Raw genomic sequence first — 14481 nt, forward strand, 5'->3', positions numbered from 1 at the left:
CGATTTAATCAGGCCCGGTGTTTGTGTTGAAGCCGACGACAAGAGCAGCTGCCCTGTCAGTTGGTGTCTGCTCACGAGATGACAGCACCCGCTGCTGAGGAGCGCTGTAGTCAAACGCCCTTCATTGTGTGTGGATACGTGTGTCTGTGTGTGTGCGCCAACATCCTTTCTTCTACCTTTTTTCTTTCCCTCTATCATTACACATTTTGTCAGAGTCCTCTCAATAAATGCACTTGCAGATATGATGTGTCATTTTCACTCAAAGTCTGCTACCTGGCTCAATTACCCCCCTCCCCCCTTTTTTTCACTCTCCAAACCGGCTATCACCACCATGGTAACGTAGTGCTGATTGCCTGGTCTGATCCCTCTGGGGGCTGTAATAACTATTTCTAGTTAATTTGTTGCGGTGGGGGTGGAGGGGTAAACACTGGCAGTAAATGAGAAGCCTCCCTTGTAGGCACAGTGTGATTGGGCAGTGTGGAGCAGAAGGCGTGCTGTTTTAGCTTTTCCGACTTCACCGTTTATGGAGGATTTCATTATGGCGTAAGAGAGCAGTAGCTGGGTTCCTTTTTTCTTACGATAGCTGAAAATGGCAGCAGACCGGCCGTGGTAAATGACTGACTCAGCCTCTCCCCTCTCCCTTTCCTTACCCAGCGGACTGCTGTGTTCTTCCCTCCAGAGCTGTCACTTTATATTAACACAGTGGTGACTGTCAGTCAGGGAGGAGGGTGGGGTGGGGTTCAGTCCAGTAAGCCAGAGTACACACACACACAGACGTGCACAGATGAGTAAAAATTGAGCCTGGTGTCATCACAGATGGTCTGCAGAGAAGCTAGCTAGTTAACTCCGTCATTGAGTTTTATGCTGCGTCTCCCGCGGCATTGCAAACGACAAGCAGAGTCTTGTGCTAAAAGCCCCTCGACACATTATCTCTGAGGAATTCTATTGGCTGCCAGCCTCATCCTCAATGCAGCACTAGCTCTTTATGCTTATTCACTTACAACTTCCCTTAAGCTTATTGTGTTACAGCACTTGTCGTTGTGGTTTTTCTCACTCTCTTTTAATAATTTTTTTACAATTTCTACCCTTTAATAAATCTGTTTTACTGCCTCTCTGGAAGAATTGAAATCTGTTTGAGCAGGAAGCTCAGAGATTCTGTTCTTTGATAAAGCTACTCAGTGCTCTCCAGAGTATACATGATTGTTGAGGGGAGTGCCAACAATCACTGTGATGTTGAGAAGAGTCAGCACAGCTGCCTGATCTCTGGGAACTAATCTTGTATTTCTCACCCACAAAAAAATATCCACCAGCACAAAACAAGCATTTCTACTTGTAGCTTATTAACTGTAAGGATAGTGTTTTTTGACATCGGTATATGCTAATTGTCCTTTTTCTCTTGTCCACAGCTTTTCTGAAACACTGGGGTTGTTGGTGTGGCCAAATTTTCCCTGGATTTGACTGGTAATTCAGAAGACTGAAGCCCAGGCTCACAGTCTACCTTTCACGGAGGCCCAGCCGTGAGAGGACTGAGGAAGGCACGTGGCGGATCATGACGGCCGACAAAGAGAAGGAGAGGGAGAAAGAGCGGGACAGAGATAGAGACAGGGATAGGGACAAGAGAGAGTCTGGTAAGTCTCGCCGGCTGGACGCCGACCGTGAGAGCGAGAGCTCCAGGCCCCGACGCAGCTGTACGCTGGAAGGCGGGGCCAAGAACTATGCAGAGAGCGACCACAGTGAGGATGAGGACAACGAAAATGGCACCCCAGGTGGAGTGAACGGCATGGGCGAGGAGGCCGGCAAGAAAGGCAAGAAGAAGACGCCTAAAAAGAAATCACGCTACGAGCGCACAGAGAACGGAGAAATCACCTCCTTCATCACAGAAGACGATGTTGTTTACAGACCCGGAGGTAAGTCCTCGCCATGGCTAATGTAATGTTACTGATAGTCAACTTCTTAACATCCCATTCACTATATCGAACTTTGTTATACCTAAGAATTCAATGAATGTTCTAAATCTCAGTTGCAATACGCTGCAGAGTTATCGCAGCTTCTCCAGAGTAGCAGCTCTCTACCAGCAGAAGCTCTCCCTCAGGCTAGAGGCCAATGCATCATACAATCAATTTCAAGTTGACCCAGTCTCTGCTTTGTCTTAGCCTAAGTCAATAAAGCAAAGTGGTGCTTCACTAGATGATGTGATAGTGACGACAGCCATGATAATGATTTCATCCAAGCACCATCTGACTCACTGAAAGAATGCTTCTCTGGGGCAAACATGTACTCTAGTTTCCTGTAGAGATGTTTAAACTGCAGTGCAGCGTCTTTATTATGTCTGATGCAAAAAAGAGGACCAACCTTTTCCGCAGCTGTAAACATAGCCTCTCTTTCACCTACTGTTTAAAAAAAATGCTTATATTAGCGAGGGGAATGTCAACACTCACTGCCAGGAGTATGCTCGGATATCTATTCATGTGTGTGTAGACGCTTCTCGCTGCTACCACCTTGCAACTTAATTATTGCCGCCATCATAGCCTTTTCGTTTATCTAGCAGCTAGCAAAAGGTCAAGTAGCAGGGGGCGGCCCACATTGCTTTGGTACTTAATTGGAAGATGTAGAAAATTACAGCCAGTGTGAGGTGATTTTCTTCTTCACCTAGCTACCCATACACACAAAGATTCAGCCCTGCTTTTTCTTTTCAACAACTAAAGAGACAATTTGGAGTAGGTGCAGTGAAACAGCCTGACCCCCCCACCCCACACTCTCCTTCTAGCTGCGTAATCTTGTCGGCTAAATCATCTCTGCTCTGGTATCAGTGGAGGCCCTCAAGCAAGCAGTCACACTGAACCCAAGTGTTGTTGTTGCTCACTCGCTATTTCTGTAACTCTCTGCAACTGACTGCATTCAAGCATTTTCTTGCGCCGCATTTCATGTTTAATAGAGAGAGCACCGGCGCTTTGTCTCATACTTAACCATGCGGAGAGGGGGGAGTAGAGAGAGGGGGTTATAATAAAAACGGAGGCAGTCAGTCACATCAATGAAACATTCAAAAGGCATATAAACAAAGTCAAGCGTCTCGGTGGATTAGCCCTGCCGAATATTTATATTTCCACATCCAAGCACAAAGTACTGACAGTGTGTGGTTGATGGGTAATATTTATGTTTCATGTCTTCTCCTTCAATTAGTTAGACAGGCCTAAAGCAGCCGAGTGCCACAGCCTGCCCCCGCCACAAAGACTGGAGCTGCTATTAGATTGGTTTGGATTAGGGATGAGCCAGGATTGGGTAGTGGGTGGCCCCATCGTCAGTACACTAGTTTGTAATTTACCTCCTATTGTCAACGCCGAAGATCCTCCACCTCAGCTACTGACCTCCTGCTGTCTCCTCTGTTCATTGTTCAAGTGATAAGCTGTGCGTGTGCATGTGTGCGTGTGCAGTGCCTGTTTTCCTCCTCCTGCTTGGTCAGTGCTGGCAGCCTTCTTGCAATCAGATTTGATGTGTGCAGCTTAGGCAGGCACAAAGCCTGCAATGGATTATGCTTTACTAAATGTTAAATCGCTTTATAGCCGTCTAGTGACACACAATATGTAAAATTAACCACCCCTGGAGAGGGATTTGCACCACCCCAGACAAGGGGGAGAGGGAAGAAGTCAGTAATGATAAGCGATGCAGAAAAGGAAAGAAAATGTGAACCAAAATACTGTTTGGATTGCTTTTGTGCCAGGGAGTTTTGAAAACATACAGGCCCATGTCATTACAAAAGAAATAACAGGTAGGCTGGTATTGAAAAAGGTCTGCACACTCCCAATCTCCAGCCACCTTCCAATCTCTCTGCTCAGCCTTTCTATCCCTTGAAGATGGCTTCAGGCGGCTTAGTGCACATCGATTGGAGGAGGAAGGCTGGAAGGAGACGTGCAATCAGCCAATAGCTAGACCTGCAGCTAACTGTAGCTCTGCTGCTGTTATGAGAGGATGGAGGAGTGTGTCTGGGGTGGTGTCCAGCGGACTCTGTCCCGGGACACTGGTACGGCCGGCTGCTGAGGTGAACAGCCTGATGCGGGGGAAACAGACATGATCAATGTTTCCCCTGTGGCTGAGCTCTCTCCACTTCCCCAGGACCGGCCAGGCACCTCCAGAGCCTGTTCTCTGCACTCGCCCCCCCACCCCATATTATAGATCCCCTCTCTGGAGATTATACACACTGCCATAGGAGGATCAATATGAGACACCCTAGGAGCAAAGAGACACACAAAAAACTTGTCAGTACGAACACATACACGTTACTCTGATAAGCAGTATTTCTGCACATTCAACAGTATAAATGCTCCCACAAACGCGTTCCCAGCATGCTTATAACAGTCACAGACACGCTTCATATCGATAACAAGCACACTCCTTCAACACACACAGGCTCAGTCCAGCACGCAAACACATTGCTCATCCCTTCTCTCCACTGCAGCAGGACTCTGCCTGGCTCTGCAGGCGGCTGGTTGCCATGGCATGTCTCCTTCCTTCCTAACTGACTGGCTGGCTGCTCTGTTTAAAATGGAGAGAGCTAATGGAAACCACCTGCCCCCCCCACTCCTTCTGCCCCTTTACCTCGCTTTTATGTCACACAACACTACTGCCTCAGCCTGCCCACTTACTTTCAGGGAGATAATGACAAGACTTGATTGGATTTAGTAATTTCTTCTTGAAAGTGATAGGTTAGTGTAGTGCAGTGTATTACAGAGCTAGTCTGAGAAAAACACCTTGTGTGTATGAGTGTTGGGGGAGCAGTTGATGTGGACAGCTGGCGCTTCTTTCTGCAGCCACCACAGAACCCTGGGGAGTGTGTGTGTGTGTATGTGTGTCACTGTACGCTCACAGTGCAGCAGGAGTATGTCTGTCACACATGTAGAGCTAGATAACCAGCCCCCCCCTCCTCCTCCTTTTCTTCTAACTCAGGACCGACTGTTGGCAGTCACACAAACCTGCCATGTTCTTTGTGTATTTTCTTTTTTCTTTTTTTAATATATGTCGGCTGTAACTTTCCTCACGTCGTATATGATGATTATCGCCATTACTGCTTATTTGGATAGGCGGGGACATTCAGACGCTTGGGACAAAGGGTTGGGGGAGTATTTCTTCAAAGGATCAGTTCATCCTAACATTTAAAATGCGTATTCTTCCTCTTACCTGTCGTGCTCTTTATCAATCTAGTTTGTTTTGGTGTAAGTTGCAGAGTATGAGGCGTAGAGATATCTATCTTTCATTGAATATAATGAAACTAGACGTCACATGACTTGAGGTGCAATAACTACATTTGAAAAACATTAATGTATTTCTCCAAACCCAGTTGTTACGATAAGCAACACACCTTTTTTTAAACAGTACTCATGTAAGAATTGTTTTTATTCTACCAAACTACATCTTCCAATATAAATTGTTCTACAAGCTTTATAATACAATAGCATTTTGAAGTGTCTCGCTTTACCAGGACAGCCAGCGTAGGGGCTTAGCTGACTGACCTATTCTCTGCTGTTGCTCTAGAACCAAACCTTTAGATATTGTTACATTATGCCGTTTGGTGCACAATGACCTTTACCTTTTAAACGTGAATTATAATGAATGTACCCTAGAATTGAAACCTCAAAAGGGCCTTTTTTCAGATGGATGTTCTATTCAGAGTAAAATAAAACCATTTCATGGGAACACAACCCATTTGAATTCTGCTTTCAGTACAGATCCTCTTGAGAAGCCTGTCAAATGTTCAGTATGTGTTGGATCGGTTATTCAAGAGCCAAGACACCGTAGGCTGGAGCTCAATTAGCATTGCACATCCAGTGTGCTAAAAAGGTTAGCTATGTTTCCAGTCAAGCTAACAATTGGAAAAAGCCCTTGGGGTCATCTTATATTACGAAATAGCAGTGTGAATCTGTAGCATGTAGCTAACTGAAGCGATCTATTTTTAAAAGCTCTCTCATCTCTCCATACGCTGGAGACTCTGGGAAAAGGGCTTTTTAGTGAAATCCAACCACCTGCCGACTGCTAAATGAGAAAGCGTGGGCTAGCCGAGAGGGAAAGGAGAGGAGGAAGAGGGGGGGATTGTCAAAGAGACTCTGTTCTCCCTTAGGAGCTCAGTCAGCTGTAGGCCTGCCCTATTGTAGAGAGCTGATGCTATCGCTTGCCAGGTATTTCCCTCTTGCTTTTCCAGTGTGAAGAAGCGAGAGTTGTTGGGCTTGTGGCTGAGGAGAGAGAAAGGAAAGTTGGGAACGAATCAAAGTATCCGTGTGCCTCAAGACCTTGACTGCCTGTCACGCTCCCCCACTGGGACCGGCCCAGCAGGAAGTGGCACAAGGCAGCCTTGGTCATCAGCTGGTCTCCCTCCCAGAGCTGCTGCTGGATCAGTAATAACACCAGTCTCCCTCTTTGGTCCATGCTCTCTGTATCTTGGCCCTCTAGTCCCCTCACACCCCTGTGGTTCCATTATTGCATTCCTTGTGCTATTTCATTTTAGGATCAGTACACTCAAGGGGGTAGCTCTGCTAAAGCCTTGCACTACTTCTGTGTGTGTGTGTGTGTGTGTGTGTGTGTGTGTGTGTGTGTGTGTGTGTGTGTGTGTGTGTGTGGTGTGTGTGTGTGTGTGTGTGGTGTGTGGTGTGTGTGTGTGTGGTGTGTGTGTGTAGTGTGTGTGTGTTGTGTGTGTGGTGTGTGTGTGTGTGTGGTGTGTGTGTGTGTGTGTGTGTGTGTGTGGTGTGTGTGTGTGTGTGTGTGTGTGTGTGTGTGTGTGTGTGTGTGTGTGTGTGTGGTGTTGCAAGTTTGAGCCTCGCACCCCTTTTTTAACAATGCAGGTGCGTCCTGCCTCATGGCTAACAGTAACCACCTGCAGGCCCGGCTTAAACAAGCTGTGTTTAGCTGATCTCATCCCACAGCACCAACCACCCGCCCAACCACTGTTTACAAAATATTGGCATTTACAACCGTGTTCAGAATGTGACTCTTCCATTGTTGGCTCCTCGTTAAAAAAAAAGCCAGGCTGATATTATCTAAGAACTCCCCCCCCTCCCCTCCGCTGAAACGATGCAGCAAATTAAACAGCATCTTATTTAGCTTGATACAGAGAGTTCACGGCTCTTTTGCTGAGGCTAGGTGTGTTTTAGATTAGGCATGCTTGGCAGCCATGAGAGAATGGCTGGCTGAACAAAGAGCTACAGCTGAGAAAATGGCTGTGTGTGTGTCATGAGGTTACAACAATGAATATTCTGTTGTCTGAACTCAGCAGTGACAATGTAATTGGAGAAACAGTGACCGCCAGGATCAGGTGTCAGTGCCACTGGCATCACGATTATCTCCCCGTGTCAAAGTATTGAACTTTCTCTGCTCTCGATCTGTCTGGGTGGTGGTAGTGGATCGTGGGGTGGAGAAGAAGTTAACAGCTGCAGAGGGAGTGAGAGCACTCTACTACAAAGGCCCCGCTGTGGTCCTCCCTCCTACAGCGAAGGCTACATCCATCCAACGAGCACACACTTCAACCCCAAAGAAAACCGCCCATCCCCCCACGTAGACCCCCTCCACAGCCACACCTCTCGTCCCTCCCCTTTTCCACTTCTTCTCCACTTGAGCGAGGAGACCCACTTCCAAATGCACAAAATGGCAGGAATGTCTAACAAGCAAGGCAGACCCCCCGGAGGAACCCTGTGGCCCGCTTCGACAAGCCCCCCCCCTCACCCCGCCAAACCTCCCTGAGCTCCGTTGCCTCCTTTTCGTTCGAACGGCTGAGTCTGGTGCATTAAGTGGGTTTTAACTCTCACATTCACAGAGATTCACGTTCTAGTCGTTTTCAGAGAAATGCCCTTGAGGTAGTCGACTTTTTAGTGCCCAGAATGAATTCAAAATGTGGAAGAAAACGTTGGAAGAATAGACTTGCGTGCTGTCTGAATGATTAAACTAGATCCCGCTCTCTCTTTTTTCCCACCACCTATCTTTTTCACTCTCGCAGTCGACTCTTTCTGCCTGGTGGTGCGCTCTGGGGTGCAGACACAGAGATCTGGCCCCTCTAAATGAATGTGCCGACGAGGTGAAGGGACACTAAACCCTAATTCCTTCGATTTGACTCCTCCGAAACATGTCATCTCATTTAGATTAGTCTCTTTTGTTCTCAGCCCTCCCCTCTCACTCTTATTGCTCCCTCCTCCTCTATCCGCTTCTCTCCGTCTCTCTTAACACACACACACACCACACCACTGTGTTGCTCAAAGATCACACAATAGCACTGATGGATATTTTCATTCATGTTATCTTGTAAATGACTTCCAGGGATGGTGTAGAGGAGGGAGAAAAGGAGGGAGAGGGTAAAGCGAGAAGAGGGCAGTAGTGAGAGAGATATAATGCGTCACTCAGAGCCAGCAAGGGCAATAAACCCCCCCTCCCCTTGGAACAGCTCATTCAGCCCACAGCAGATAACAAGCCCACCCTGGGGTTACACACACACACACACACACACACACACACACACACACACACACACACACCACACACACACACACACACACACGCTCTCAAAAACAAAGGCCATGATGTCACAGACGCACTCGTACACAGCAGCCCCTCTACAAATGGTATCTTGGGTGTCAGAGCCATTTCATATCTTTGCTACCCCTCTTTTCCTCTGCAAGCGGTAAGATAAACCACAGCCAGATCGATAACTCTGTTGACACAAACAAATAAATAACAGATGATGGCACTGTGATGATGGCTCATCTTTTGTTAGGGAAAGTGGAGCCGAGTGTTTGTGCAAGGAACAGCTCAGCATTTGTGTGGGTGAAATGAGCACAGGCACGTTGTGTTGTCAGTGCAAATGTTACCTATGGTAGCTTTTTTGAAACAAAGCTTAAGATAGTATCTGTCTCTATGTGTTTGTTAATGTGAGCGAGAGTGCTTCGCTCTGCTGCACCAACAACAGGCCAAACCAGTAGTCAAATAGCTTGGTGCAATGCTTCCATCTGTAAGCAAGGTCAATCTGTGTTGTACATTTCAATCCAGTGTCGGTGGCTTTCAAATGCTTTTCCTGTCAAACAAACAAGAACTGTCCTTTACAGATTATTATTTAAACTAAAACACATCTTTATGTTTCTCTTTGTTTGATCACGTCTGGTTTTGTGTTACAGCTAAAAGCAAAAGGTGAATGGGAGACTATTATGCTAATTTGCCTTTTGTGGATTCAAATCTCTTTTTCTCTAATAATTCTAACCCTTGGCTGTTTCTTGAAAGTACTGTGGCAGGCTTAGCTGTAACCATTAGCCGTGTCCCCCACCCCCCCGTCCCTTTCTTCGCCACAGAAGTGGCTGTGTGTTTTTGTCCTCTGCAGCGTGAATGTTTTTGTTAAGGGGATGAGGGTTCGCGACCTGGCCATACCACCAGTCACATTCAATTTAGCAGCACAGCCGGCCAGGGCCACCTCCTCTCGCACAATGTGAGCGGGCTGCTTTAATACTTGGGGTGGTTATGTAATTTGGCAACATTTTTAAAACCTGAGGTGAATTTTTTTTTTGGGTCTCATTGCTCAGCTAACTCAAATTTTGCTGAACATGTACCGTATAGCTGCGATGACAGGAGATGTCATTTTGTAGGAAGGGGGCGGGGTTAAAGCCAGTATTACTCACTGGTGTATAAAAAGTGGAACAATAACATAATTCCCCTTGGGCGTAATGTTTGCTTTGGAAAGGCAACCTTGTAGCGCTCCAAAAGTCCTTAATCCTATTACTCACATTCCAATTGAATTTGACTCGAGGAGAAAAGTGTCTTTTCAGCAGAGGTAATGGCAACCAAAATCATCTATTACTGACTCTATGTGGAAGCTTTGGGAAGTGTGAACATCTTCTTTCAAGCTAACCTATTTTCCCTTTTCCTCTCCCTTGCAGATTGTGTGTACATTGAAAGTCGCCGGCCCAACACTCCCTATTTCATTTGTAGCATTCAGGATTTCAAGCTGGTGAGTACATCTTCACTTCCTGTGTGTCCGGTTTTATGACCTTGTGTCCTTGAACTGGCCTCAGTTTCACCACTAATCTGCTCACCCATCCGTGTCACAAGCTGGAAAACAAACCACTGCTGTTCCTAGTGAGCAAAAATGCCAGAAGATATCAGGGCTCCAATGTGGCGTGCACTGTAATAAGGAGATTCTGGTGCACAATTTTCGTTTCACTGTTGTAGACTGATTAGAATACAAATCATAGTGAAATGTAATTTATAATCAGTTTGTGTCCGGAGGTTTTTTTTTTTTTAAAGGTTGTGTGGAAAAAAATCCCTCTGAGAATCAGGCTTGAATATTAAGCACCTTTGCGATCCACTGGCAGTGTAATAATGCCTGTAATGGAAATAAAGATGTTTGTCGATGCACTTAATTGATTTAACGAAAGACACCGTCACCAGATTTCAATTGATTTCTTTTTTACAACCTAATGTGCCCAAATTGCCTCTTGCTGAATAAAGAAAGAAATTAGTTTTTAATTTGCTACAGAGGATGGCTTATTCATCAGGCTCAGTCATTTTAGTGAAGTGGCTCTTTGTTTCCTCTGCAATAGGACACCTAACATGTATCATACACACACGCAGACAGACAAATTGATTTTCCCACACTGCGTTTTCAATGTTTGCTAAAGGGGAAGTTGCATTTGAGGTCAGCCGACAGATTTGCCTTTGTTCATGCTGATGAAAAAGGATGTAACTGAAATGCGGTGACATCCTGCCTGCTATAGAAAACATGAATATCTCACAGCTACCTGCAAGCCATTCAGACTATCTTAGATCAATATATAATCTTGAAATGCTATATTATCAAACTGGGTGATTTTACAAGTCGAATAAAAATAGTTGGCTCCATATTGGATTTCCACAGAGGTCAGTGGAACCATACAAGTGTTTCTTTTGGCGGAGTGCATTTTCCATCTAGGGTTCACCAAATGTTAACCTACCGGTGAGGCATTAAATTGTTTGTTTTTAATTGGTGCTTTGTAAGGTTTCCAGCTGCCGTGCATGCGGAACACATTTTGCTGCAGGTTGGCAGTAATTTGGCTGCCATTTAATGTGCAAAGACTTTTAGAATAAAGACTGGATACGTTGCCAAATGAAGCCACAACCCTGCTGGGGCGAGCATTTTCTGTCTTTTAACAGATTGGTTGTCGAAGCAGAGTGCAGAGGGCCCTGTGAGGGGGCGGCCGGGCCCCAGGGGGCCAAAGTAATGGTTTCCAACCGCCAGGGTGATGATGGGAGGTCAGCTCCGAGGCCACACACACACACCACTTTGGGAGTAGTCTATGTATATGTATATATATGTGTCTGTGTGTGCATTTTAGGTAGGTGTTTTAAAGGCTTTAGTTTCATGTGTGCAGGGCAGTGGCTGTGTGTAAAGGGGTTTTAAGGTGAGCGTGAGGCCCTGCAGAGGGGAGGACAGCCAGGCCCCACAGCAGCAGGGCTTTAATCGGATTGCTACTACAGAGTGCTGAAGACGGCAGGAACCCCTCCTTGTGTTCCTGCCGCACATGCGCATACGCACATTCACACAAAAACCCCACGCACCTGCACCTTGATTAAGAGTGCCAGGAGAGGTCTGGGGCAGACAGAGGCAAGTGTCCAGGGAGGGAGAGAGAATACAAGCTGACCCCTCTCTCTCTTTTTTCTCTCTTTCTCTGTCAGCGTCTCTCACTTTGTATTGCCCCCCCCCCCCCCCCCCCCCCCCCCCAATCCATCTGTAATTAATGATCAGCCATCTGCATGCCTCTATGTGTTGAGCAGACTGTACCCTTGTCCCCCTATGTTAAAACAACAAGCCCCGCTGGCTCTCTAAACAAGTACAGTGTTTCTAAATGAGCTCACTGTCGCTGGGACACACATCATAAAAAGATTGTCACTATGGCAGCTACAATTAACCTCAATCTCTATTTACTAGACCAGTGCTAAATCCTCTTTTAGGGTGATAGCTTATTTAGGTTGTATTTGAACACGTTGGTATAAACTGACCAACCTTCATCTAGAGGGGCACAGACTTCATAGTGTGGGAGGGAAAACATGTTCACCCCCTCATTCCACTTCTTTGTGGCACATAATGGTCAGTGTAATCTCATTTCCTTCTCTTGCCACAATATATTGAAAAGGAGAGACAACAGGCAACTTGAGATCCGTGTAAGTGAACCACGCATTAGACGTCAACTCACTCTCTTTATTTCCCATCCTCTCAGCTCTGTCTCCAACCCCCGCTTTTTTCCTGCTGCACGAATTATCGATCAACCCCCCTCTGTGTGGGGAAACAGGCCTCTGGAGGCGCAGCACAGGGGGAGGACATTTCATTGGTCCTGAACCAAACAACCTCATCAATATTGCCCATCTCGCACCCTTCTCCCTTTTTCCTGTCTCTCTCTCTCCTCCCTCAGTCTTTAGGCTGTAACCGTCTCACTCGTGTACTTTATCTAATGACCTGTGAATCCAATTAGTGGTGTGTAGAAATCCTGAATGCAGCCATCAATCTCTCCTGCGTTGTGAGGAACAAGAATTGAAGCCTGCCGTTCTGAGTCTCTATATCTTTCTTTCTCTGGTTTTTGATTATTAGACTGTTCTTGTGGCTTATATGAGTGCTTTATTGTTGCTTCTGTAAACAGACACACACACAGCCCAGTCATTCAGCATTAATGCAATGATTAAAGGAAATCCATTCTGTAGCATTATTGGGGTCATTTTTAACAATTTCACATCAATTCCCCTAGTTTGTTTACTCAACAGTGTCAACTGTGGTGCCCGCAGTAACCTCTGTGACATATTGATCCAGCCATATAGATTTCAGGCTTGTGTGTTTCTCCTAAAATGTCTGCCCAGATACGGAGCTGACCAGTCGGAGGCCATTTTATCCATTAGATATCTAACAAAATCATAAATGGTAGAAACACAATGAAAAGAAGCCAATCTATTATTAATTGTCTTCCATGTCCATGTTTAGATCATGGAAAAAAAGCGAAGATGTAATAAAAAAAACAATAATAAAATCATTTGCAGAACAAATTTAAAGCAGTAAAACAATTGTAAACAGAAATATATGACGGAATAGCTTGACTTAAATGTTTTGATTTTAAGTCAATTCAAATGAGTAACTACAAATGTACATAGAACTAGTCTGCAAAATTGTGTACTCAGATGTATTTAAAAAAAAAACTGCCTTTTAAATCCCTCGTGTGATCATTTAGGTCGATTAAAGGCCAACGATCCTGCAGTGTGTTTCCTCACAAGGGCTAGTTTCAGTTTACACGCGGTGCCATGACCTTGTAATGTGTTTACAATCTATATTTGATGAGCGTAATGCAGTGAGCCGTGTGTGTGTGTCTGTGTGTATGTGTTTATACATGTGTATGCTTACATGCTCTTACATTATAATGTATATCTGGTTCCTCACATTTCCACTACGTGAGTGTGCTGTTGTTGTGAGAGGAGAACCTGAGACAATAAGCCGTCTGGCAGCGACTGAACACTCTGCAGCCATATCTGACCCTTCACTAATCCTGCCTTTCTTACCTTGATTGTCTCCTCTGTCTCCATTTCTCTCACTCTCTCATCCGTCTGTTTTTACACTTCAACCCCCCCCCCCCTGTTCCCACTCCTCTTTATCTGCTGTCACTCACCTCCCTCCCTTGCTCCTCCCATCCCATGTTCTAGTCATTGTGTCCATGTCCTCTACGCTCATTGACCCCCCATGCCTCCCTCTCTGCTTGTATCTAACCTCATTTGCTGTTATTGGCCAAGTCAGCTGTGTTCCATCCTCCCTCCCTTCCTTCCCCACACCCCTCTCTCCTACTCCCTCTGCTTTCTCCCAGCATCTCTGTCCTGCTCCCTCTTTCACTAATGGAGTGATTGCAGCGTTTTGCCTCCGGGAACATTGGATTGAGGGGCCCAGTACGCAAACATACACACACCGAATCACACACAAATCTCTCTGTCACACACACACACACACACGCACGCGCGCACACACACACACACACACACACACACACACACACACACACACACTCCTGGATCTCCCTGCTTATGGACATTTAATTAGATGCCATGTACAATGCAATTATCGAGCCAGGAGTCCAGCTCATATGTTACAGGCCTGATCAGCTTAGAAGGATAAGGGATTTTCTTTGTCATATAACCACCAGTAAACTGTGTGTGTGTACTGTATCTATTGGGCTGCATTGTTTGCCCTTCATCAGTTTAAAATCACAGAGAAAGGTTATGTTATGTCAAGGTTGAGTGTGTTTTGTTTGCACTGTGAGATGTGTGAAAGTAAGGTTTGTATTTGTCTGGTTGAAACCTACGGTTAAAACATGCTGTGATGGAGTGTGTTTGTTTGGGCTCACAGCACTGTCAGATAACATGCCCCACACATGCACTTTGTACATGTGGATGTAATTGAAAGAAATTGATAGGTGTCAATCTAATTGATGAAATGTGTTAAAACAAAAGCTGTGCTGG

The 14481-nt window shown here is 45.7% G+C and overlaps 1 protein-coding gene across 5 annotated transcripts in view; it reads left to right on the forward strand.

The window, feature by feature from the left end:
* Nucleotides 1–14481, forward strand: part of rerea (arginine-glutamic acid dipeptide (RE) repeats a) — a 123857-nt gene that overhangs the window by 52770 nt on the left and 56606 nt on the right. For all 5 annotated transcript variants that reach the window (XM_034209263.1, XM_034209264.1, XM_034209261.1 and 2 more), the window contains 2 exons: nt 1407–1907; nt 9897–9967. In XM_034209263.1, coding sequence (XP_034065154.1) covers nt 1550–1907; nt 9897–9967 — 429 coding nt within the window. In that variant the 5' untranslated portion in view covers nt 1407–1549. The remainder of the gene's footprint in view (nt 1–1406; nt 1908–9896; nt 9968–14481) is intronic.

The sequence above is a fragment of the Gymnodraco acuticeps genome, unplaced genomic scaffold (assembly GCF_902827175.1).
Source record: "Gymnodraco acuticeps unplaced genomic scaffold, fGymAcu1.1, whole genome shotgun sequence".
Lineage (NCBI taxonomy): Eukaryota > Metazoa > Chordata > Actinopteri > Perciformes > Bathydraconidae > Gymnodraco > Gymnodraco acuticeps.